General features: G+C 47.9%; 1 protein-coding gene across 1 annotated transcript; it reads left to right on the forward strand.

Annotated features, from left to right (window-relative positions):
* The first annotated feature begins 2,755 nt into the window (after window positions 1-2,755).
* C4H13orf46 (chromosome 4 C13orf46 homolog) lies at window positions 2,756-13,722 on the forward strand. The gene is made up of 8 exons (XM_038329153.1): window positions 2,756-2,945; window positions 5,253-5,304; window positions 6,192-6,351; window positions 6,441-6,488; window positions 7,400-7,450; window positions 8,686-8,753; window positions 10,648-10,726; window positions 13,657-13,722. Exons 1-8 carry the CDS (start codon window positions 2,756-2,758, stop codon window positions 13,720-13,722), a joined length of 714 nt encoding a protein of 237 aa, XP_038185081.1.
* Window positions 13,723-26,614: the final 12,892 nt, after the last annotated feature.

The raw sequence follows: 26,614 nt of genomic DNA on the forward strand, positions 1-26,614 counted from the left end.
TCCCCTTGGACGCTAGGTCTCTACAATGGTCACTGGATCGGGTGACCTGCAGCCTCCCATATGTGAGATTCTGGGATGAGAGAGAGAGGGAGGGATGTCTATGTGGGGAGACCTGCCTGCATGCACCATGCTGGCTGTAGGGAGCTGTATGCTCTGAAGGGATAATTTTGAGGTCACTTGAGAAGCCAGTGGCTGCAGATAGAAACCTCAGTGAACATCTTCCCTGTAGCAAGAAGAAGGTAGCTTTGTCTTCCCTGAGGTAGAATGAGGGACTCTCTATGAAGACCTCATTGACCCAGCCCTTGGCAGTCTCCCTTCCCAACCCTCACCCAATGCCTTTCACCATGATTCTCCATCCAGCTAGCAGAAAACCAAGTATTCTGCTACTTCCGGCTTCATTATTTATGAAGCCTTGTCATAGTTTGCTTCCCATTACTGTGATAAATACCACAACCAAGAGCAACTTATATCCTGATCACAGCCAATCATTGGGAAGGCAACACAGAACCAATCATTGGGAAGGCAGGGCAGAACCAATCATGGGGGAGGTAGGAGCAGAACCAATCATGGGGGAGGTAGGAGCAGAACCAATCATTGGGGAGGTAGAAGCAGAACCAATCATTGGATCATAGGGAGGTGGGGCAGAGCCAATCATCAGGAAGGTGGGGCAGAGCCAATCATCAGGAAGGTGGGGCAGAGCCAGTCATTGGGAAGGCAGGGCAGAGACTCAAACAGGAGCAACCCAAGGAAGAAAGCTGCGAGCGGCAGACTGCATGGAAGAGAGGGATTTGCCATCCTTTGGGGCGCAGAAGATCCTATATGGGTCCTAGACATCAGACACTAAGCTATTTAATTTTGGTTTTGCTTGGCTTCAATTGTAGCTTCCCTGGTTCTTCCTTCTTGGAGTAAGAAAATACATGATCCCACAGTTAAGAGACTTTGGATTTTTAAAGAGAACTTAAACTTTTAAATTATTGGAATGGTTAGAAGACCATGGGATGTTTAAAAGCTAAACTGTGTTTTCTATTGTGATATTAATATTAACATGGCATCTTAGGGACAAACCACAAAGGAACGCTTATTGCTTAATGCGGATGTGTTTGTGTGTCAAGCTGACAAAGACTAACCATCACAGGTCCCCTGCCAGGAAAATAAATTCATATAATTTTTTTTCCTGCTAAATATACCTTGAGTCAGTTTCTCAGAAGGCCCAATCAAAAGCCCTGGAGAGTCAGGATGCCCCTCCTCCCAGCATCTTAGCTCTAGATGACTCTGTACTTGAACAGTGAACCAGGGGATCTTCTGTTGGGCTACGTTAGACCAAGTCGTGCCCACCCCCCTTCTCCCCGTCATCATTTGCTGAGGACATAACGCCAGGGACCTCAGGCCTGACTGTGTTTGAGAAGGGGGTCTTGGAAAGTTAGGCAACTGAATTAAGGTCACTCGCGTGAATCAAAGTTCCTAGAAAGAATGACATCTTACATCGGATATCTGCAAAGATTGTTAACTGATAAGAAGCCCAATGGTTGTGGCGAGGCTGGAATGTTTATCTTGGGCTATAGTTAGACACCTTAATAGCCATTCCCTGCCTACCTCTATGTCTGACCTAACAACCTGTGATTAACAGATACAATGCTTTGGCGTGCATTCACAAAGCTCTGGTTTCCCCAACCAAAGGCTGCAGCTGCCACCAGATAACAGCTGAGGTCGAGCTGGAGTCCCTGACTTTTGGAGCATCCATTTAATGCTTCCGCCAATGTATTTGAAAAGTACCTTATATAAAAGCTCTGGAGACTGGAGGTAGCTCAACGCAGAGAGTTCTCAGCACTCAGATCAAATGGCTCACAATGGCTTGTAACTGCAGTTCCTGGGACCCAGCACCCTTTCCTGGACTATACTGGCACCTGCACCCACATGGGCTATATCCCCCCCAAAACACATACTTATAACTAATAAATTTGAAAGAGAAGAAGTTTTCCAGTTGTTGGTCCATAGTGTTTGAATGTGCGCTGAGGCAGTGGTCACTTGTATTCAGCTCCAGAGTAAACTTTTCTCTTCAGAGTATCCCTTCGAGGGGATAAGTGTATGTTACGTCGACACTAGGGGGAGCTGCAATCCAGCGTTCCTTCTTCAAAGAAGAGATGAAGACACAGATTCAAGGGACAGCACCTTAAAGATAACATCTGTGACCTAAGAGAGGCTGCAGGGAAGCCAGCCCTGCCCTTCCTTGATCTTACCCTCCAGCCTTCGACTGGGAGACATTTTTCCAGTTGAAGTCATCCAGGCTGTGGTCCTGTATGGGCCGATGTTGATGTCAGTGTAGTTTAAATCATCAAATTATCTTCCACCAAGTCCTCCTCTCGGTGGCGAGTCTGACCCATTGGCCTGGATGTAGATCCAGTCATGCTGCCCCAGAACCCTTTGTTCATTTCCCGGACTTTTCGCCGTCATCCTCATCTCTGAAGGAAAAGGAAGATGTCCAAAGGGGAGACGCGTCAGGAGCACACATGTGAGGCATGAAGTACGGGAAAGTGGCCGACACAAAATCACTCAAAAAAAAACCTGGAGCCTGCAGAGACCTCTGGGGTGGCCCTCAGCATTCAGCTCTGACTTGTGATGTCACAGCAGCGCCATAGCAACGGGGACTGAGCATGCTCTGGGCCACTTTGCTGGAGGAGAGACAGGGAAAGAGGCTGGCAGAGATGCCTTTGGTCTGAGGCTGCGCTGGTGGCTCCCTCCTCCCCTCTGGGCCAGGATGGAAAAGGATCCTGCCACTCACAGGAGGCACAGGCCTGGCCCTGGAGCCCTGCCCTCAGGAATAACCCCTGGATACCTCAAAGTGGCCAGCGAGGGGGCTGAACTCCAGAGGAGCAGGAGTGTGGGTGGCTTGCACCAGAAGGGGGATCCACCAGTCTGCATCAGGAAGCTACTACTCAAGGAGCTAGGTAGGGGGGTGGCTCTCTCCTGGTGGGCTGGGAGGGCAGGCAGGATCTGGCCCAACTTCAAGAAAGCAGTCTGCGTACAGATGAACACGGACAGTTTGCACACCTGTGTGCAAGGAATATTCCTGTAAGGAGAGGTTTTCTAACTGCAGAACTGCACCAAGCTATGGAAATCCTACCTTTCTCTTGACTGCTCTTTTCTAAGTCCACTTCACAGGGAGGATCAGGACTAGAAGGTTCCCCTAATAGTTAGCATCTTCTAAATCATAGGTGCATGTATCCACGTGCGCACAGGTGGGGCTGACATGTATCCACGTGTGCTCAGGTGGGGCTGACATGTATCCACGTGCGCTCAAGTAGGGCTGACATGTATCCCCGTGCGCTCAGGTGGGGCTGACATGTATCCCCGTGTGCTTAGGTGGGGCTGACATGTATCCCTGTGTGCTCAGGTGGGACTGACATGTATATACATGTGCTCAGGTGGGACTGACATGTATACACATGTGCTCAGGTGGAGCTGACATGTATACACATGTGCTCAGGTGGGGCTGACATGTATCCCCGTGTGCTCAGGTGGAGCTGACATGTATCCCCGTGTGCTCAGGTGGGGCTGACATGTATCCACGTGTGCTCAGGTGGGGCTGACAGAGTTCTTTGTATGTGTGGGTGCTTTGCCAGCATGTATGCCTGTGCGCTGTGTACATGCAGTGCTGTGGAGAACAGAAGAGAGCGTTGGGTCCCCTAGGATTAGAGTTATGAGCCCCACGTGGGTGCTGGGAACTGAACCCTGAACCTCTAGAAGAGCAGCCAGTGCCTTTAACAGCATTTCTCCTTCCAGTCCGTTTTCAAATCCTTTTGGGAGTGTTTAGGTCACCAGGAACCCTTCCAGTGAGCTCTCCTCTCATCATTCTGACCCGTTGGTTTGAGCTATCGTGCAAAGCTGTGTCACACACACACACACACACACACACACACACACACGGAGAAAGCAAAAAGGCCTCAGTCTCCTGCTTCTCTTTGTTGGGCAGGCAGCTTCTAACCACAGATGCCCACAAGTCTGAGTCCCCCACTTCAGGCAACAGAGGGACAGGCATGAGGTCTCCTGAGAGAGTGGTCATGTGGCTCAGGCCAAGGCCAGATGTGCTGAGCACAGGAGGGGACAGGCTCCCTGATAGGAAGGAGGCAGCTTAGAAGCACCTAGCATCTCTATGCAGGGCAGCGCTAGGATGGAGGACTGGAGTGGCTGGGAAGAGAAGAGGACCGGCTGGTGAGGAAGTGTCTCCTGCACTGGCATCAACTAGCCTGGACGCTAAACCCAAGGAAAGGGCTTGCCAGTTCTGTTAGGGCACCATCCAGAACAGGGCAGCCCCGAGCCCAGTCTCTGGGCTTGGTTTTTTACCAGAACTCTTCTTTAACATTTTGGGGTTTCTATCTGAATCCCAAAGCCACTGTAGAAATCAGATAGTACCAGCCATCCATGCTGAGGTCTGGCCCCGACGGCAACACTGAGGGAATTGGACAGAATGGGGCCTCAGTGGAATCATCTCTTCATGGCTCTCCCTGTTAGATGAGCTTCCAGATCCCTGGAAGCTGAGGGGAGGAAGTTACATGCAGAAGAAGTATGCCATGTCGGGGGGAAGCTCACAGACCAAGTAGTGCTCCCAGGATCCCTTGACAATGTTCCTACAGTCATTGCCCTGAAGCTGGGAATTCATGTTTCATGGCTACTTGTTAGGGTCCCCTCAGTCTTGAACACATTCAAGGTACCTCCTGTCCCGTGGGATAGAGGATAATTAAGATCACCCAAGTGATGGCCCTCACAGCTAGGAGGCATCAGTGGCCACGATGTTTCCCGACAAGCCATCCCGTCTAGAGCAAGTCGCCATCTTGTGAAGCTCCCTTTTCCTTGACTCCTGTTCTCCCACTCCCGTAATCAGTGTTGGGATGAGGAAGATTTGGGGGACCCATGAGTGTATTACAGGAGGCCATGGATGCCAAGCCTGGGTCATGGAAGAATAGAGTAAGGGTTGGGCTTTCACAACTACGCATGAAGTAGGCTCAAAGCTCCAGCCCAGGCATGGAAGGTGCTGGACTAGGGGGAAAAATGCAAGTGCACTGTGAGGATGGTCAAAGAAGTAGATGTGGAAAGAATTCTCCTTAGCCATGGCTGTTCACGCTCAAGCTGGCCTGGGGCCTGCCCTGAGGAGTGCTAGGCAGGACAGTGAACCAGTGGGTTGGTGAAATGTGGGAAGGCCTGGGTGCGGGAGCCATCATACCTTGGGATGCTAACCAACTTCCCTTGCTCCTCAGACTCTGAGGACCAAGGTAAAGATCCAAGAAGTGACACAGATGATACCTCCTGGTAAGTGGAAGGCACTCTCTTCTGAAATGGGAGGGTTGGGGTAGTGGGGAGCAGGGATGGAGCCCTCCCTCTGGGTCGGGACTTGGGAAGACTCCTTTCAGGGCATGTTTGTTGGGATGGTTGAGGACCTTCTTTATCTAAGGAACCCGTAAAACCAGAACCCACCATCATGTGTCTCAGAAGTGCAGGCAGCCCTGCTCACTTCCTAGGCAGCCCTTCTGGCTGGTTCTTGTCTGACATCCAACCAACTTGGGGGAAGTATCTCAACAAGTATCTCCATGTGCCTCTTCCAGAAAGGAAACTCCACCCTGTCTCATGTCAATTGGGTCCATTAAGGTGTCCTTGCTGAACAGGGAGGCTGTATAACCAGACTCCCAATGGTCAGATAGAACAGGCTGTCTGGTCACCTAACACGGAGCCATCCCTATGTGCTGCCTTCTATCCTGCCTTCCATGGGCCTTCAAAGTCATTGAACCCAAGGGCTTTTCACAGATCCCAAAGTCTATTCGCTGTAGACCAGGCACAGGCCAGGTTGCCTGTTTACAGAGAACTTCCCATGAACCAGCACCGGTGGAAGGTGCTAGACCAGAAAACAGTGAGGGGGGAGGGATGTTGGCGACTAAAGTCACTGAAGGCGCCATTGATTGGCAGAACTAGGTACCATCATGCCCCATAAGCCTGTAGGGAGTGAAGCTGGTGTCTCCAGACAAGATGAGTTGTTAGGGGACATAGGAGAGCCTGCCTTTTTGTCTCCAAAAGGGCACACAGGTTTACCTCACTCCAAGCATTAGGGGAGCAGCCAGAGAGACAGCAACTGATTCCTGTCGTAACACTTATTCCAAACTGCTTTTTTTTTGGGGGTGCCTAACCTACTGACTTCTCTTCAGTCAGGTGAGCCTAGAGGAAGACAGGAAGAAAAGGAACCAGGATGAGCCCAGAACGCTGGACCAAAAGTGTGGGAAGTCAGAGCCAGAGAAGAGCGACTTGGAGGCCAGCACCTCAGAAAAGGACGGTGCCCACAAAGGAAGACGCACCTCAGTGGCCGAGGTCAGGCTGGCTTTGGGCGGCTCTGTGCACTCTGGCCTCCTGCACGGCCTCCCCTGTACTCACCTATTGGTGTCTTCTTTGACTTGTAGGAGCAGGAGCCAGAGTCCATGAAGCTGAATAACCTTCTAGAAAAACAGGCAAGCACTTCTTACTTGAGCCACAGGCGTTAAGATGAGCAAGTCTGTCTGTATGCAACTTCTGGTGGGCTCTGTGCACACTATAGACTTGAAATCTTAAAACCATCTGAGCAGGTGCTCTTCTATCTGACTGGGCTAGAAATTGGTTCAGGGAGCAAGCTCTGGGCCTCTTTGCCTGAACCTGCAGCATCCTGCCCTAGCTTGCCAAACAATGAAGTCACTAAAGGTGTGAATCTTGAGATTTCTCCTTCCGATTGAATAATAATACCCCACCCAGAGCATCTCACCCAGGGGTGCTGACCAAAGGCACCCCTGACCTTGGTCTCTGAGATACATCTTCTGTGCAAGCACCATACTGAATTAGGAGTTTCACGGTGACCTATTTGAAGGAAGGTAGCTTTATCCTCCTTCCCAGACCATGTTATGGGGAATGGGGACAGTGGGACACCTCTTTCAGCAGGACGTCACAGCAGATGTCCTTGGCTAGTTTGTGGGCCAGCCAAAGTGTCAATCAGAGGCTGAGTTGGCCCACCTGAGCTAGCCCACCTTAGAGAGTAGATCTTGTCTCGGTGAAGCATGGCTCTAGGTAAGTGTTTGGAGCTGAGCCATGTGGGCTGGGGAGGGATCCCCAGAACTCCACAGTGGCCTTGTTACTTGAAGGATGGAGAAACTCTCAGAATCACAAGAACCTGTTTCCATTGAGTAGAAACGGGTCAGAAGGTCACGCTCTTCTTCATCTGCCCAGACTTGCCTTCTGGCCCCTGCTCTCTATGCTGCCGTGGTCCTCCAAGCTTCACAGGGGCCCTCTGTCATCACCAGCATCTGGTGGGGCCATCCAGACCTACTGATCTACAAGCAGAACCTTGCAGCTCCTTCCAAGCTCTCTCCTAAATTATTGTTTCCATCCGTAGAAATCATCTGTGTTTGTGGAGATCGACCTTGGAGACCATACTGAGGAGGAGGTACAGTAAAACCCTCCAGACCAGAAACCCAAACTACCCACTAGGAGAGCACCCATACCGTGGGGGATGGGGTGGGGGAGGAAGCATAATAGACACATAAAAGGTGAGGCAGAGACCCAAGACCAGAAGTTCCAGGGAACCTCCATGGTGCTAGTGATGAGGACTGATTGGAAGTAGAAGAAAAACACCTGTGTCCTCTCTCTCTCTCTCTCTCTCTCTCTCTCTCTCTCTCTCTCTCTCTCGCTCTCTCTCTCGCTCTCTCTCTCTCTCTCTCGCTCTCCCTCCTTTAGCACCGACGTGGGTCCTTGGGTACCCAGAGCTTCTAAGGGAACTCAGAAAGAGGCTGAGAGAACAAGAGATACATGGCTTTGTCAGTAACTGCTCAAAATGCTCATGAACCTCTTGTGCTTGAGTTGTTCCACCGTGGACTGGAAAGCGTATACCCACATCTCCAGGCTGTGGCCTTGGTATGAGGTATTACCAATACCACCACCATTATCACCACCATTGCCAACAGTACCACCACCATCGTCACCACGGGTATCACTGCCATCATGGCCATCAACATTATCACTACTCTGACAACCATTGCTGTTACTACCGCTATCACCCACTGTATTTCCACCCTTGACATCCTTGTCACCATCACACCGCTGTTGACCGCACCGTCACGGTCATCGTCACCATCACCACCATCATCAGCGCTAGTATCCCGGCCATCACTATCAATGTCATGATCAACATCATTGTTACATCACCATCATCATTATCCATCAAATAATGAGATTTTCTCAGTGGCTCATCAACATAATTATTTGCAGTCTCCCCCCAGTTCTCTGCTGTAATGAGCAGATGTCTTTTTGGATGACTTCTGAAGTTCTCAATTGACAAATTTAAGGAGTACCTGAAGGTTGGCTACTTTCCAGATTATACCTGTCTATACCTTTAGCTTCTGAATCACATTGTGTCTCTATGAAGCCACTCATGGGGCCCTGAGTTCTAAGGACTCCGGAAAGGTCAGCCAATAGCAGAAGTAGACCAAGGGGCCAGTTCTCTCCACCTGTAGCCCAGGAGTCAGGGAGGCTCACACAAGGAGCCGGAGTCCTCTGTTGGGCATTCCCACTCAACAGAAAACTGTCTGGAAGGAGGACATTTAGAACCATAGTGGACTGGCTTTCTCTCTCCCTACCTGTTCCTTGGGAGGGTCCCATAGGTTGTTCTGCCTCCTCCCATAGGTAATCACCTGTGCCTTGAGGGAAGAGAAGAGGTCCCCAATGGACACAGGGGACTTGTCAGAGGATGAGTGAGTATTGCTTCAGGGATAACTTAGATGGGGCTGCTTATCAGGGTGACATTCCTACCACAGACTCCGATGGTGACAGCACTGTGCCTCTGCCTTCCCTCCATCCCCTAAGCCATGTGTAAGTCAGTTGATTATGGGGACCAGAGGGGAACACGTGACAATATGGTAAACCTTCTCAGAGCTTGGGAACAAATTTACCAGGAGCCATATCTCACTCCACCACCAAACCTTGTCTCCTCATCCTATCAGGCAGCAAAATGACCAAAGCAGAAGGTAAAGGTGGAGCATTTAACTGTAGAGATTGGATTAGGAAGGCCCTGCACACTTGGATGCCATCAGGGAGAGATAGCCTCCCATAGCTGGGTTTAGGCCTACAAGGTTTTACACACTGGTACTGATACTTATGCCCCTGGATAGACCGGCAAAGCTTCACAGCTTCCTGAGGTCCAGAGGCATCAGTCATGAAGAAGGGCATTGGGATCCAGGCAAGCACTTGCCTCTGGCCCATGGATCTAATTTTACTTCATTTCTGACAATACAGAGAAATGGAGAGAACACAATAGTTACTCAAATTTCCACCCCCTCAGAATTAATGTCTTTGTTAGGATCTTGGCTTATTTAATTGGGTTTTCAAGGTAAAAATTTATCTATTGGGTTTGTAAAACTGGCATGTGGTCTTCAAGGAACTGACATCATGCGGAACAGAACAGCACAGAAAAGGGGAGTTTTAGAATCACCCCTAATCCTACCTTATAGACTCAGGACACTGCTGAGCTGCATAATCCTTGGTGTCACACTCAGGCAGAAGCTGTGTTTATGTGGGGTAATGGTTGCCTCTGGGCCATAAGCCACCCATAGGCTCTGCTCCTTGGTCACACTCCACTTAGCCCTCTATCTGGTGGGCAATTGGGGAAATATGGTCACAGTGATTGCCACCTTTGCTTCAAGCTTCTGTCTTGGGGGAAGGAATTCAGTGACATCTGGTCATCCTCACTGGGAAGTCTCCCTGACTGACCTCCACATGACCAGGCCACGACAGGTGATCATATCAAGTGTTACCAAGATATCAAGATGCTCATGTCATACTCCCCATGTATAGTCCATGTATGTCACACTCCCCGTGTATAGTCCATGTATGTCACACTCCCCAGCCCAGACTCGACAGCGGCAAGTCTTTTCCAAGGGCTTTTCCTCACTCTTTCTTGGATGGATTTAACCACAGGCAAAGGGTTGACTTTACTCTTTAGCTTGAGAGACAGTTAAGTCTGTTGTCTGGGTCTGGGTTCCAATCTCTAATGCTCACTACCCTAGGTAGGGTAGGTGTCAGAGTAACCCTGAGTGCTGGCAGTCACTTGGCGGGGATGAGGGTTCTGTACGTAACCTGATCAGGACAGGAGGCATGACACACATCTGCACCTCTCACGTCTTTAATTTCCAATTTTATGCCCAGGATCCCTCAGTAAGATGGAGCCAACTATGAACCGACAACCCTTTGCTGCCCAGTTGGGCAGCTTTGATCATGAGCTGGGTGATTACCTTCACCATAATAGTGGGAACTGCCGCCACCTATGAAATACATAGTGGGAACCACCGCCTCCTATGACAGGACCATACATGGAGGTTACTTCTCTCCACCTCCACCTTGCTACCTAGAAGATGTCTTTGAAGAGTCCCTCTAGACAGAGAATAAGAGACCTGGGTACCCGAAGGACAGAAATAAGCAGCGAGCTTTGGAATTGAGATGTGGCTTGCTGGGGTAGTACCCTGCTGCCCTGGGCTTTGCAGAGTGGGAGCTACGGGATTTGAGAGTGTGGGGTGGGGGCTGCTGTCTAGGAGGTTGGTGTGTGATGGGGCAGAGAGCACCTCCTTACTCCCTCATGTTCTTGGCATCCAGGACAAGGACCAGCTGGGTGTGCTGCATCCCATATTCCACAAAGAAGAAGGCAAGAGACACTACCAGTGCTTTGGAAAAGGTAGTCAAGACCTGGAGGGCAGGGAAGGGTTGGGACTCTGAGCAACTAGGAACCCAGGGGTGGTGTGCTCACTCCAGGGCTCCTCTAACAAGTTCCCTGGGGTTCCATTTCCATCTTGCAAGGTTAGCCACAGCTGAGAGAAAGTACAGTGGTGCAGAGACCCCCCCGCCAGTCCGCTTAAACCTGAGAATGCTCAGGGAGGGGGCATGCACACCACCCGGGTGTGCACCCTGGCCACCAGAGACAAGAGGATGTTTGTGGATCATGTTCTTCTTCCATGGGATGTGGACAGAGGCAGGAAAGTGGTTATGTCTTCCATAGGCACCTGCCAGTAATGGCGGATGATGCTGGCATGCCCTAGTCCTAGGGTTGTCCTCTACCCTACAGGTCCTGGAAACATCTAGAAGCAGCTGTGGGCCCAAACACATGATGGAACATGGTGCTCAGGGGAAGGCATGGTTGGTGCCAAGGTCCCTGCAGGATAAGGTCAGGGATGCCCAGGAGCCTGGGTCACCTCTGTGCTTATTTCTGGGCACAGGCCCTGGTAAACTGGAGAAACAAGAGCCCCAGTATTACCATATGATCCACAGCATAAGAACTTCTATCTTTAGGTCTGACCGTGGCCATGTGCTTCCAGACCAGGAGAGAGATGATCCTTCACCAGGTGTAGAACTCAATGTTCTCACCTATCCAGTATCCCGAGCTTTGTTATCACCAGAGATACACGTTAAATGTGCAAGGATAGCAGAGAAGCTGTCTAGTGCTCGAGGAACAAACCCCAGCCCAGGCAAGTTGAGTCAGGGGCTGTCACGCCCGGGTCAGGCCAGCTGTCTTCCCTACCTGATGCTAGAGCCAGTTTCTTTCTCAGCGGCTACCACAGTCGTAGTCCCAAGTGATAGACGCCAGGATGCCAGGGCCTCTGGACCATCTAGACATTTTGACCTGAAGATAAGGAGTCTGAATTCCTTGGGGAGAATGCTCAGAGCTGATACCCAGGTTCCAGATGGGAACCCAGGACAGCCATGTGAGAACGGAAGGAAGATAATATACAGACATTCCACCTTGCTCAACCGGTCAAAGGAGAGCAAACTGGCGTAGTACAACAGTTGCCACTCCTGTGCCTCTCCCTCATCCCAAGAGGGGGCCCAGCTCCCCTCTCACAAGACATGTGCCACCAGAGTCCCCCACAGAGCACTCTCACATGCTCGACATTCACGCAGGTATGTTTATATGTACATGGGACACTCATGCACACACTCATTCATGAGTGTGCAGAGCCATGCTTCTTAGCTCCTCATGCACATGCCACACGTGTCCACACTCGGACAGTTGCATGTAATCTGCACAGTGCACACATATTCACATTTGCAGTTACACACCTCATACACATGCTCCCTTCCACAGTACAAATGCACAAGGTCACATGTAGGCATGCTCCATGACCATGCTTCTATACACAAGGCATGATGTGACATATGTGATGAGATACCTGGAAGTCGAAGGTCAGGGGCCACAGGCCACAGATATGTAATATGTCTGTGTCTCCGCTGTTTCCTTTGGGGACACATGGAGTACAGATAAGAATTGGGGTCCTTTAGCTGTAGAAGGTTAGTGCAACCTCTCAGAGCAAGGCTTGAGGAATTGACTTTCCAGGGAGGCCATTGTCCGTGTAGAGAGGGGAGGAAGGCCCACCCATCAGTTTCCACCCAGGCCCCTAGCTGGAAGGGCAAGCCTTTCCTGTATCATTACTCATTGGGAACAAATGGGCCCGATGGTCCTCTGAGTGGGTCTATATGGTAAAGCAAAGCAACCTTTGGGCCTGCCATGTGGTTTTGAGCCAGTCCCGTTCTCCAGCTGCCATCAGAAGGTACTCTAGAAAGGTACTCAGAGACACAGGAGGACAAACAGCTGCCTGGCATCTTGCCAGGGTGGAATAGGCGTCCTCAGCCATAACTCCTGGACTCTTGCCGTAGAGCAGGCATCACGTGGGTCTGTCTACCTGCTCATCCTCTGTTGCTGTGTCTGGACAGCAGTTCTCCTCTGGGTAGGAGAACCTTTGCTTAAGTCTCAGTGATGTTCCCTCTGTGTGTCTTTGTTGAGGGTCACAGCATCTGCTAGGTCCAGAGATGGATGAAATCCTATTTTGAAAGGCTCAAGAACTACTTTGAGCCGGGCAGTGGTGGCGCACGCCTTTAATCCCAGCACTCGGGAGGCAGAGGCAGGCGGATCTCTGTGAATTCGAGGCCAGCCTGGTCTACAAGAGCTAGTTCCAGGACAGGCTCTAAAAAAGCTGCAGAGAAACCCTGTCTCAAAAAAACCAAAAAAAGAAAAAAAAAGAACTACTTTGAGCCTTGGTTCTGAGCATTCCTACATGCCTGAGACCCGAGTCTCCCTTCTCTGCCTCTGTACCAGTCTGTCTTTGGACTCTGAGCTGTATGGCTTCTTAGCATCATTTGTCCCTTCATAGAAGAGGTCCTGGCAGGACGAGAAGGGGGTGGTCACCTGTGTGCTGAGGGCTCAGTGTTGGGGCAGGAGGTCAGTTCTACTTGGGCAGCAGCCGGCAGCAGCCAGTTTCACTGGGAAGATGAAACAGGCCTGGCGCTTGAGGACTAAGAGGTGCCTGCATTCTGTCCCCATGTCCATGGTTGGCAAAGACATGGAACCACTCATCCACAGGGTCTTTCTTGTTGCTGCTTCGGGTGGCCAGAGGCTGTTGAAGGACACCTACCTTTACGGTCCAGCACAGCCACTGGCTCCTCAGATCCAAGTGATGCTGGAATCCAGGGAAAGTTGGCAGCCTAGCTTCTAGGGTTCCACTGCCTGGAGTTACCAGGAGTCCCCACCCCTCAGTGACTCAGACCCCCAAGGATCCCATCCTCTTTGGGCCTCATCTTCCCAGCCAGGCACTGACACTGCCTTGGCTTTATTAGAACCACCAGTCGCCTCAGGACAGGACCCCTCTGACTCAGCCACTAGTAGAGCTCTCTGGGGACTAAGGGAAGACAGCCCAGGCCTGGAACAGCTTCATGATCCTCCCTCCATGGGCAGGGCCAGAGTGACAGCAGCCAACAGAGACTCAAAGCAGGGACCCTCCTTCAACCCAAGGCCAATAACAGGTAAGGTAGAAAGGGAATGATCTCGTTACCTTCTGGCAGATAGTCCCGCAGAGGGAGGGCACGTGAGCCTTACTCAGGTCAGGGGCAGACTGTGTTGCATGTTGGGGTCACGCTGCATCTGAGGTCACCTCTCTTGCAGTAGGCAACAGGCATTGTCACTGGTGACCGTTTTCAGGTGCTACTCAGTACCGAGACAGGGCATACAAGCCCATGCCCCCATGGGTCCTGCCTGTAGCTGGGCAGACAGTATCTCTTGATACTTCTAATTTTAACCACAAAAGGGTTCATAAAAATTAGTCTTTTGGTAAATATTAGTCAAGTTATTAAAGCTACAAGGGCAGGAGACACATGGAGGGGGGGGGGGGGCAGGTAGAGCACCGGTGTTGGGGGCCCTGTTGGCTGTGTGGGCTTGTGATTGCGGCTGCTCTGCGCAGGGCGTGCTGCAGCAACCAGCCAACCTCCCCTCAGTTCCCCCTCTGTCCTCCACCCACACCCGCTGGGGCCTCTCTAGGCTTTTTTGCGCCAACACCAGGACCAGGACTTTAGCCTGTCTGATGGCGCCCCCTGGTGACTCGAGTTTTCCAACTGTCTTCGCTTGCAGTCCTAGGAACCAACTATTCAATGGGCTGGCCACCTCATCGCTCTCCCAGAACTTAAATTCCAGCTAATTGCTCACTAAAGGAAACATCACGATGTGAAGGCTTTGCTGGAGTCACAATGGAGTACACAGGCTGCAGCTGGAGAGGAGAGGGGCCAAGGTTACCTCAGATCTGACCCTCCCTGCACCCATATCCTTGCACCCCCAGGTTACCCTCCCTGCACCCATATCCTTGCACCCCCAGGTCCTGGGCTACAGCCTTCCTTAGTACCTTTACCCGGAAGCCTGGTTCTCTAAGGTGCTTGGGGATGTGAACTCCCCAATCACCTTCTCATGTGACTCCCCCTCCCCACACACAAAACAAAGCGGAAACAATTCCTCAAACTTGTGCATCTGAGGCCCTGAGTACCTGGACTCACCAAGGATATGGTAATCATTGAAGACAGGTGTGTGTGTGTGTGGTGTGTGTGTGGCAGAGGCTTGATCCCATAGTGTGCTTCTGGATTTGTCATGGTCACTAGGAGGCATGGGGACAGGGTAGGGGGGTCTTCAGCCTCCTTCCCAGAGCAGGATCCTATTGGAGTCATAATTGAGAGGAACCTGGTATATGTGTAGAACATAGAGCCCAAGCTGGGAAGGGGAGGACCAGAGGAAGTAGTGATTCAGGGATGGCCTGTGGGGTCCTAAGGGAATTCAGGCTCATATCTGAAAGAGTCCTTGGGACGTGGAGGCATGTTGTCCTTTGCAGTAAGAAGTTGGTTAGAAGCATTACTGGTGCGTGTGCAGACAGGGACCACAGCGCAGTTGAGTGCCCTGAAAGGAGCTCGGGCCCAAGTGTCATACTTAGACAGGAAGGCATGCTAGAGGCGTTAATAAGCAACCAAGTCCGTGAGACAGAATGGGGGTGCGTCCCCTCTTCAAGGTACCAGTGGTATGGGGAGGTTCTATGTAGTCAGGCTGCCTCTTATTCCCCAGTGAGAGGCTGGGGCAGTGGAGGATGGGCCTTGCATTGCCAGGGGAGGGCAGAAATTCAAGGATGCGAGGGGATGTGATGATTATGGTCCATTTGATGTCCTGGAGTTCCGTGACCCGTGAGCTTCCTTGGCGCCTGCCATTCTCCTGAGGTTAGGGGGTTAGAGAGTCACCGACAGCTTCTGAGTGGGGAGTGTGAGCCCCAATGTGGTCTGAATCCTGACAATATTCTTGGCGCCTTTCCCATGTAAGCTTAGCTTTGGGGCACATTTTCAGAGCTCCCGCACTGTGAACACAGCTGGCAAAAGTGACCTGTGGTTTAGGACCCTCCCCAGGGGTGAGCAAACATTCTGGAAGGGTGAGGGAGGCTGGGGGCTGTGTCAGTGAAGGAGCCCCTGGTTTCAGCCATCTTGTTTGGTTCTGACACACATTTCAGCATCTCAAAGGAAGACCCTTTCTGTACAGATGGGGAAACAGGTCCAGGGAGCAGCCAGGAAGCTGAGGCAGAGTCCAGAGATGGAGCAGCACTGGGGCAGAGCACACATCCCCATGGGCTACCCACAGGCTTACTCCATCCCTTCCTCCAAGCTGCTGTCCTCTCATCCGCTCTAGTCCTGCTCATCACCCATCCAGCCCTGTGGAAGGACCTACCCCTACTTTCAGTGGCCATGATGGGAAAGACTTCATTCTCCAAAGGCATCTATCCCATGTCCAAGGACCCTTGTCTCCCGAAGGGCCCTAGCCCACCCAAGTGGCGCCCCTTCTGATCCAAGAGCTCTGTTCCCCAAGGGGTTCCCATCTCCTTGTCGTCGTAGTCCTCCTCCTCCTCCTCTCATTTTCTAGGAGTAACACCACAACCTTCAGATTCTTATCTGCAGTTTCAACTAGACTAAGAGTAAAGAGCTCAGGCTCAGCGTAGCCCAAGGGCTGGATAGCGTGAATAAGAAGGCTTATGCCGCTGGGTGAGGTCCCAGTGCTCAAAGCTGAAATCAACTCCCCTATCACAAGACGGTTCCGTGTCCTTGGTCAGTCCGACTCAGTGAACTAAGCCTTCCACCTTCCAGTTTCCCACCCCACCCCTGGCGTTTAGGCCGCTTAGAAGCATAGTCCCTGCAGTCCTGCATCTGTCCCTGAGAAAGAGAGAGGAGCCTCAGGAACTGGAACCACAGGGAAAGTCCCCAGTCAGCAGCTCTGCAGAACCAGGTTGTGGGACAGGCCCAGGCATGCTGAGACTTGCCTGCAGCCTTCCCTGAGCTTCCCTATCAACAGGCCTGCCTAAGCCGCCTCCCACTCAGGTCCTCTGAGGACTGGCTGGCAAGAAACCCAGTGACATCCTCCTGAGTTTGCTGCCAAGTTTGCTGCCTGAGGTGGGAACAGTCGCAGATTCCAGGAACCGGCAGGGGATCTGGCATGCTGGATAGACCTGGAAAGGACAGGAGTTGGAGGAAGCCAGAGCCCCAGAATTCACTGCTCGGCAGTGTCCCTGCCAGGCCTGAGGGGCACGACCTTGCGGGCTCTCCCGTTGGCCTGACTCAGCATCAGCTTGGCATGGCTCGTGGTTTCCCAAGTAATTGGGAGAAAGTAATTTCCATTCCAGATTTGGAGGGGTGTCTCTCACGGCTGACCTTGAAAAATGCAACCCCCTACCACCAACCTGCAGCTCTGACATCCCTGACGTCAGGGCCACTCGCGCCTATGACTGGGAAGCACCTTGGTGAAGTGTCCTGCAGTCCAGGATGCAATTAGTGTCGTAGGCCCAGTATCTGTTGACGTGATAGACACAATGAGCAAGGTGATTACGCAGGGGCGTCACTTGGAGGTCAAGAGGTACCAGGTCGTTCCCTGGTCCACGGTCCCCTGCTGGCTGAAGAGCATGCACTGAGCATGCACGGAGCAGGCATGGGACCCAGCAGCTGAGACTCTAGATGGCACTGTCCTCCAGGGAGGAAAGAGGTCCCCTGGACTCACATTTGTCATGAGCCTGCTACATCAGGTACACAGGGAAAGGTCTAGGTTGGGGACTCGAGGGGACACTGACAGAATGTTCTTTTGGGCAAGAAGTTTGTTAGAATTAACTCCATGGACGTACAGACTAGAGGGGCTCTCAGGAACGTCCAGGCCCCAATTACCATAGGCAGATAACATGGCAGGGACTCCGAGCAGAGTCACTGTGGCCAGGGTCCCTTCTTACAGGTATCATAGGAAAGGGGGGGAGTTTTCTGGCACAAGCCTAAAACTAGGTTGTCCCTGACTCTTGAGTGGCGGGGGGGAAGGGGTGTAGGATGTGTGGGCACAGCGAACTTTCTGGTGTACCGCGAAGTCTGAAAATCTGTAAACTTCCTTTGAAAGTATGGTGCTTGCCATCTCTGGAGACTGTACACAGGGGGAGTGTGTTTACAAATCCCGGACAGACCCTTGGGTGTCTGTTTCTCCCTGCAGCAGTGGGGATCCCGGGGTCAGCTATGAGGATGGAGAGAGGGCCACAGGTGGGCATAACTTGGGCAGCATCTGGTCTGGGATTCTAACACGCTGTCAGATTTTGCTAACAATTCACAAACGATTTGTTTTGTTGGTTACAGTTTGACAAGCAATTCAGTTTTTCTTTAATAACTAACCCATGGCAAAACAAGTTATTTTATTCCAATCTATTTTTTATATATAAATTACGTGTCTGTGTAAGGATTTGCGCGTGTGAATGCCGATGCCCCCAAGGTCGTGTCAGGTCCCCCAAGGGAGTTACTGGCTGTTGAGCGCCATCTGACACAGTCGCTGGCAACATAATTCAGCTCCTCTGCAAAGATCCTGTGTTTCTAACGGATGAACTATCTTTTCAGCCCCTAATCCAATCTTAACTACAAATATTCTCAATCTACAGATTACGCACCACACAGTGAATGTCTGCTATGTTTATGTGTAGGTCACAGGGAGGCTATGAAGTGTTGAAGAATTCAGGCAGTTCAGAGAGACCTCACTGAGAGGCATACTAAGATTCTCAGTTTCAGGAGGTCCCATTTATTAATTGATTCTCTCAGTGTCTGTGCTGCTGGGGTTATATTTAGGAAGTGTTCTCCTGTGCCAATGTGTTCAAGTGTACTTCCCACTTTCTCTTCTATGAGGTTCAGTGTGGCTGGCTTTATGTTGAGGTCTTTGATCCATTTGGACTTGAGTTTTGTGCAAGATGATAGATATGAATTTATTTTCATTCTTTTACATGTTGATATCCAGTTATGCCAGCACCATTTGTTGAATATGCTTTCTTTTTTACATTTTATATATTTTTGCTTCTTTGTCAAAAATCGGGTGTTTGTAGCTGTGTGGATTGATATCTGGGTCTTCGATTTGATTCCACTGGTCCTCCTGTTTTTATATCAATAGTATAATTTCCTTTAATAATTAACTGATTTCAGTATTGTAGCTCTGTAGTAGAGTTTGAAGTCAGGGATTGTGATGCCTCCAGATGTTCTTTCTTGTTGTACAGGATTGTTTTGACTATCCTGGTTTTTTTGCTTTTCCATATGAAGATTTTGTTTGTTTTGTTTGTTTGTTTTTGTTTTTTTGAGGTCTGTGAAGAATTTTGCTGGGATTTTGATGGGCATTGCATTGAATCTGTAGATTGCTTTTGGTAAGATTGGCATTTTTACTATGTTAATTCTACCTACCCAAGAGCATGAGAGAACTTTCAATTTTCTGATGTCTTCTTCAATTTCTTTCTTCAAAGATTTAAAGTTCATATCATACAGGTCTTCCCTTGTTTGGTTAGAGTTACTTCAAGATATTTTATGTTATTTGTGGCTATTGTGAAGGGTGATGTTTCTCTGATTTCTTTCTCAGTCCATTTATCATCTGTATAAAGGAGGGATACTGATTTTTTTTTTTTTTTAGTTAATCTTGTATCCTGCTACATTACTGAAGGTGTTTGAGTTGTAGAAGTTCCTTGGTAGAATTTTTGGGGTCACTTATGTAAACTATCATATCAGCAAATAGTGAAAGTTTGACTTCTTTTCTGATTTGAATCCCCCTGGTCTCCTTTTGTTGTCCTATTGCTCTAGCTAGCACCTCAAGAACGATATTGAATAGATATGGAGAGAGTGGACAACCTTGTCTTGTTCCTGATTTCAGTGGGATTGCTCTGAGTTTCTCTGAGTTTAGCTGTTGGCTTGCTGTATATTGACTTTATTATGTTTAAGTATGTTCCTTGTATCCCTGCTCTAAGACCTTTATCATAAAGCGATGTTATATTTTGTCAATGGCTTTTTCAGTATCTAATGAGATGATCATGTGGGTATTTTTTTTCAGTTTGTTTATATGGTGAATTACATTTATAGATTTTTGTATGTTGAACCATCCCTGCATCTTTGGGTGAAGCCTACTTGGTTATGTTGTATGATTTTTCTGATTTTTTTCTTTGATTCGATTTCCAGTATTTTATTATTTTTGCATCAATGTTCATGAGTGAGATTGGTCTGTAATTTTCTTTCTCAGCAATGTCTTTGTGTGGTTTAGGTATCAGAGTAAATGTAATCTTGTAAAAGGAGTTTGGCAATGTTCCTTCTGTTTTTATTATGTGGAACAATTTGAGGAGTATTGGTATTAGTTCTTCTTTGAAAATCTTGTAGAATTCTGTGTTGAACCCACCTAGTCCTGTTTGTTTGTTTGTTTGGTTGGTTGGTTGGTTGGTTCGTTTGTTTTGGAGACTTTTGATGACTGTTTCTATATGTCTGTTTAATTTGCTTATCTGGTCTTGATTTAATTTTGGTAAGTGATATTCATCCAGAAATGGTCCATTTCCTTTAAGTTTTCCAATTTTGTGAAGTACAGGTTTTCAAATTATGAGCTGACAGTCCTCTGTATTTCCTCCATGTCTGTTGCTCTGTCCCCCTTTTCATTTCTGATTTTGTTAATTTGAATATTCTCTCTCTGCCTTTTGGTTTGTTTAGATAAAGGTTTGTCTATTTTGTTGTTTCTCGAAGAACCAACTCTTTGTCTCATTGATTTTTTTGTATTGTTTTCTTTGTTTCTATTTTGTTGATTTCAGATCTCAATTTATTTCCTGCTGTCTAGTCCTCCTGAGTGAATTTGCTTCTTTTTGTTCTAGAGTTTTCAGGTGTTCTGTTAATTCACTGGTGTGGGATTTTTTTTTCCCAGCTTCTTTATGTAGGCATTTAGTGCTACGAACTTTTCTCTTAACACTGCTTTCATTGTGTCCCATAAGTTTAAGTATATTGTGTGGTCATTTTGTGGAATTTTAGGAAGTCTTTAATTTCTCCCTTGACCCATTGATGATTCAGATAAGCACTGTTTAATTTCCATGTGTTTGTGGGCTTTCTGAAGTTATTGTTGCTGTTGAATTCTAATTTTAAGCCATGGTGATCTGATAAGATACATGGGTTTTTCCAATTGCTTTGTATATGTTGAGGTTTGATTTGTTACCTAGTATGTGGTTAATTTTTGAGAAGGTTCCATGAGGTGCTGAGAAGAAGGTGTATTCGTTTATGTTTGGATGGAATGTTCTATAGATGTCTGTTAAGTCCATTTGAGTTATAACATCTGTAAGTTCCCTTATTTCTCTGTTAATTTTCTGTCTGACAGACCTCTCCAGTGGTGAGAGTGGGGTGTTGAAGTCTCCCACTATTAGTGTGTGGGGTTTAATGTATGATTTAAGCTTTATAAGTGTTTCTTTTACATATGAGGGTGTCCTTGTATTCGGGGCATGATGTTCAGTATTGAGATTTCCTCTTGATGATTTTTTTCCTGTGACTGATATGAAATATCCCTCTTTGTCACTTTTGATTATTTTAGTTCAAAGTCTATTTTGTTAAATATTAGGATAGCTACACTGGCTTATTTTTTTAGGTCCATTTGATTGGAAAATTTTTTTCCCAACCCTTTACTCTGAGGCAATGTCTGTCTTTGAGGTTGAGGTGTGTTTCTTTTATGCAGCAGAAGGATGGATTCTGTTTTCATATCCAGTCTGTTAGCCTGTGTCTTTTTATAGGTGAGTTGAGTCCATTTATATTAAGGGATATTAATGACCAGTGACTGCTAGCTCCTGTTATTTTAGTTTTCATTGTTGGTGATGTTATTGTGTGTGTTTTTCCCTTCTTTGGGGTTTGCTGCTTTGAGATCATCTTTTGTCTGTGTTTTTGTGGATGTGGCTAACTTCCTTGGTTTGGCATTTTCCTTCTAGTACTTTGTGTAGGGCTGGGTTTGTGGCTAAGTATTGTACCTTGTGCTGGCAACCAAACTTGGTAGTGTTAGCGTCGCCCAGATGATGCTGGTTTTGAAGTAATGAAGGGGTCATGAAAGGCAGCTGGGGCGTGGCTCTGGGCGAGGTCAGAATCTGTCACTGGAGAAGGTGCTGCCTCCGGAGCAGCCGGACGCACAGGACTGAAGGGTTATGGAGAGAAGTGGAGACTTGGAGTCATGAGCCCAGGAGAGGTTATCGGTGAAAGTGCAGCCCAGCTGCAGAAGACCCCAGCGTTTTGGAGACCACCAAGGACAGCATCGAGTAGACAGTAGAGTGGAGCCAGCTGGAGCCTAGAAGACCACTGTGTGCTGCAGAGGGCGGAGCTGGAGAAGTGACCCAAGCCCCTTGGAGGAGCCCAGAAGATCGTGAGTAAATCCAAGATTTTTGGACATTGACGTATTTACACTGTTGGGGTTTGGTTTTGCTTTGTTTGTGTTTATGCCTTGGTTCTTCCCTCTGGGTCTTTTTGATGAACTTGGCTCTTAGAACAGCCTTTATTGTGCCCCATAAGTTTGGGTATGCTTAATTTTTTATTTGTCTTGACCCACTTTTTTTCATTAAGTCGAGAGTTGTTCATTTTTCATGAGTTTGCAATCTTTCTATTGTTTCCGTTGCTTCTATACAGCTTTAATCCATAGTGGTCTGATAGAATTCAGGGTGTTCTTTCAATTTTCTTTTGTCTATTGAGACTTGCTTTGTGTCAGAGTATGTGATTGGTTTTGGAGAAAGTTCCATGAGGTGCTAAGAAGAGGGTATATATATTCTTTGGTGTTTGAGTAAAGTCTGTGTAGATAATAGTTAGGTCCGTTTGGTTATATCATCTTTGAGCTCCAGTATTTCTGTCTAGTTTTTGTCTGAATGACCTGTATATTGGTGAGAGTGGGGTGCTGAGGTTTCCCACACTCAGTGAATGAGGGCCAATATGAAATTTAAGCGGCAGTAGTGTTTCTTAAGTTTGGGGGCATAGATGAATTGAAATGTTGTCTTGGTGGATTTTTTTCTTTGAGTGTACAGTGTCCTTCCCTTTCTCTTAAGATTAGTTTTGGTTTGAAGTCTATTTTATTAGATATTAAAATGGCTATACCAGCTTGTTTCTTAGTTTCATTTGCTCATAATATCTTTTTCTATCCCTTTTCCCTGAGGTAATGTTTTTCCTTGATACTGAGGTGTGATTCTTGGATGCAGGAGAAGATCCTGTTTTTCCATCCATCCTGTTAGCCTGTGTCTTTTTTTATTGGGGAATTGAGGCCATTGCTCTTAAGAGATATTAATGACCAAATGATTGTTGCTTTCTAGTATTTTGTTGTTGTTAGTGGTGGTGGTGGTGGTGGTGATGGTGTGTGTGTGTGTGTGTGTTTACATTATTTTGATTTTGCTGGTCTGAAATCATTTCTTATGGGGATTCTTTTTGGTTTTAATAACTTTCTTATATTGGATTTTTCCTTTTAGCACCTTCTGTAGGGTTGGATTTGTGGATAGATATTGCTTGAATTTGACTTTATCATTGAATATCTTGTTTTTCTCCATCTATGGTGATTGACAGTTTTGTTGGGTACAGTAGTCTGAGCCTGCATCTGTGGTCGCTTAGAGTTTGAACACATCTGTCTAGGCCCTTCTAGCTTTTAGAGTTTCCATTGAGAAGTCAGGTGTAATTCTAACAGGTCTGCCTTTGTATGGTACTGGATCATTTTTTCTGGAAGCCTTTAATATTCTTTCTTCATTTGGTATGTTTCATGTTTTGATTTACTGGTCCAGTCTATCTGGTGTTCTGTGTGCCTTTGTACCTGGACAGGCATCTCCTTCTTTAGGCTAGGAAAATTTTCTTCTATGATTTTGTTGAAAATATTTCTGTGCCTTTGACATGGGTTTCTTCCTCCTTCCTCTATTCCTATTATCCTTAGATTTGGTTTTTCATAGTGTGCCAGATTTCCCAGATGTTTCGTGTCAGGAGTTTTTCAGATTTAACACTTCCCCCGACCTAGGTATCTATTTCTTCTGTCCGCCTTCCGTGCCTGGGATTCTCTTCCATCTCTTGATGACCATTGCCACTCTAGTTCCTGTCTGAATTTCTGAATTATTCATTTTCAGGTCTTGAGCAGCTTTATTCATTTCCTTCCACTGTTTGTGTTGTCGTGAATTTAAGGAATGTATTCATTTCCTCTTTCACGACCTCTGTCATATTTATAACGGCTGTTTTACAGTCTTTTTCTCATGCTTCATCTCTGGGGGAATACTCAGAGCCTGTTGTGGTAGAGTTGCTGGTCTCTGGTGGAGACATACTGTCCTGGCTGTGGTTGGTTGTGTATTTTTATTTATTTTTGCTGGTGTCTAGGCACCTGGGCCTGGGAGAATTATACTTCTAGGTGCTGATACCTAGTTTTGTCTTTGTTAGGTGGGTGGTGGTTCCTTGTTCTTTTTTTTTCTTTTCCTTTCTGGTTCTTAGGAGAGTGTGGTAGCTGTGTATTACCTGGTAGAAATTTTCTGTGGCCCTGATAGGTGTGGCTACTGGGGTTCCAGTTTCTGGGTATTCGGAGCTCCTCTTAGGGATAGGCTGGGGGTTTTGAGTGGGCTCACAGGAGGGAGGAAAACAAATTCACCAGAGTTCCACCAGGATCTTTGGAATGGAGGCAGAGGGTAAAGTGGGGCTCCTTCAGAAGGTCTGCTATGGAGCTGGAGATGAGACTGGGGGATTTAATTTGGAGAAGCAGAAGGGGAGGGAAGATCTGCAGTCAGCCTACCTGTTTTAAGGACAGGAATGGCCTGTGGGTCCCCAAGTACTGCCTGCTGGAGTAGGGGAGACACTGAATTTTTAAGTATTTGCATTTTTAATGACTGTGAGACTTTTAAAATTTGGAATGTTTTATATTGTGATGTTCACATTAGTGTGAGATCTTGGGGATAGATGAATGGGAAAGGAGGTTCGTGGCTTAATAGTGATGTGTTTGTGTGTCAAACTGACAGGGAGTCTGTTGTGCTGGCTAATTTTATGTCAGCTTGACACAGGTTAGCATCCTTGGAAAGGAGGGAAGCTCAATTGAGAAAATGCCTCCATAAGATCTGACATTAAATAGTAATTAATGGGGGAGGGTCCAGGCCATTGTGGGTGGTACCACCCATGGGCTGGTGATCCTGGGTTCTATAGGAAAACAGGCTAGGCAAGCCATGAAGAGCAAGCCAGTAAGCAGCACCCCTCTATGGCCTCTGCATCAGCTCCTACCTCCAGGTTCTTATCCTTCTTGAGTTCCTGTCCTGACCTCTTTTGATGATGAACTATGATGTAGAAGGATAAGCCAAATAAACCCTTTTCTCCCCAACTTGTTTTTGGTCATGGTGTTTCATCACAGCAATAGCAGCCCTAAGACACAGACAAGGCACAACCTGAAAAAAAAAACCACAACTGTTCTATAGGATATGGATTAACTTGGGAAGAGCCCACCCTGATCTCAGTGACATTCCTTCATTCTCTTGGTGAAGGGTTGGGTCCTGCAGACCCCCAGACAGTGGACACAGGATTCTCCTTGTCATTACCCTGCCCTGTCCTCGGGCTTTTTAACCTGAGTTCCATGGAACTTGCCAGCTATAGGGATCATTCCCTTCCCTCGTAAGTTTGTAAGGGGACCGAAGGGCAGACCAAGGAGAGAAAAACCATTGGCTTGTGTGTGCCAGGCGTGGGAGATAAGAAGCAGTGAGGAAGTATGGTAGCTTGCCATCCCCAGCAGAGATGTGGCTTCCAGAGACAGACGAATGTTCTACGTGAGAAATAAAAGGATACATGTGTGTCTTTCCATAATGTCATATTTTAATGTCATATTTAAAAAATAAGTGTACAAGCTCAGGCAGTGCAATTTCCCAGTGTCGTAGCTCTTTCCTTGTTGCTGTAACAAGATAATCTGGAAAAGTGTGGAGGGGGAGGTTTTTCTCCTGGCTTACATTTCAAGCACGGACTCCATTATGGTAGGACGTCAATGCAGCCGGGGCTTGAAGCAGTCAGAAGCATCACACAAAACTGAGTAGCAAACAAGGATATGTGAACACACACAACCACTTAACTCTTTCTCCGTTGAAACTGTCCAGGATCCCAGCCAGGGAATGGTTTCACCACCTCAGTTACTTAAGATGATCCCCCCCACAGGTCTGCTCAGAGGCTCGTCTCCCAGGTAATGCTAGATCTCAAACTGACAGTTGAGTTTAACCATCATACCAAGCAATGCCGATTGCCCTTTGTACCGTGGTCATCCAAGGACCTTTTATTCCAGGCTTAGTTGGTAATATTAACTCTCACACATGCATCACATGATAAGACATACATGTAGGTTACAGAGTGTATTAAAAGACTTAAATAGGACACAGTTTAAATAGGCTTGCTGAAAGCAGACATAGGGAATAGATACATTCAAGGACAGATGTTGCAAGTCTTTAGATAGGGTGTTAGGGAATCCAACTGGAGACCAGCTAGAGGGTACAGAGACACAAGACTGATCCAGACAGACGGACAGATGTGAAGGAGCCATGGCAAGTGTGGGAACTGTACTGAGCTAAAGCCCAGGGAACAATCAGTCTTTTTCCCATTGGTCCCTTGATGTATATACCACACTGAGGCAAGGCAGAAAGAGAAACTTTGGGGAATATGGGAAGAACAGATGCCCCCTGCCCCAGAGTCTCGGCCTCTCACCAGCTTAGAGTCAGGATCCCAGCACAATTAATATTTGCTGTGAAGATTGCTGATGAAGAATGCTTTTTATTAATGGAGCTATTTCAAACAATGTTAAAATACTATTGAACCATATTTAAGACTTGAGACTGCCCTTACTTCTTTCTCAGTTTCTGGGAATTTCACTAACAAGACAATAAACTTCTCTGTGCAGTAAAAACATCTTAGGGTCCCATGCAACCCTCCAGATTTTAGGGTCCTGGTCAGCTGTGACCCTACCTGCTGTACTATGAGCTCATTTAAA

The sequence above is a fragment of the Arvicola amphibius genome, chromosome 4 (genome assembly GCF_903992535.2).
Source record: "Arvicola amphibius chromosome 4, mArvAmp1.2, whole genome shotgun sequence".
Classification (NCBI taxonomy): domain Eukaryota; kingdom Metazoa; phylum Chordata; class Mammalia; order Rodentia; family Cricetidae; genus Arvicola; species Arvicola amphibius.

Excerpts from the sequence above, each read along its gene's own strand:
- C4H13orf46 (XM_038329153.1), top strand. The coding sequence starts at position 2,756 with ATGGAAAAGGATCCTGCCACTCACAGGAGGCACAGGCCTGGCCCTGGA. Across the intron at positions 6,352-6,440 it reads GACGCACCTCAGTGGCCGAG|GAGCAGGAGCCAGAGTCCAT; the intron begins GTCAGGCTGGCT and ends TTTGACTTGTAG. Across the intron at positions 6,489-7,399 it reads ATAACCTTCTAGAAAAACAG|AAATCATCTGTGTTTGTGGA; the intron begins GCAAGCACTTCT and ends TTCCATCCGTAG.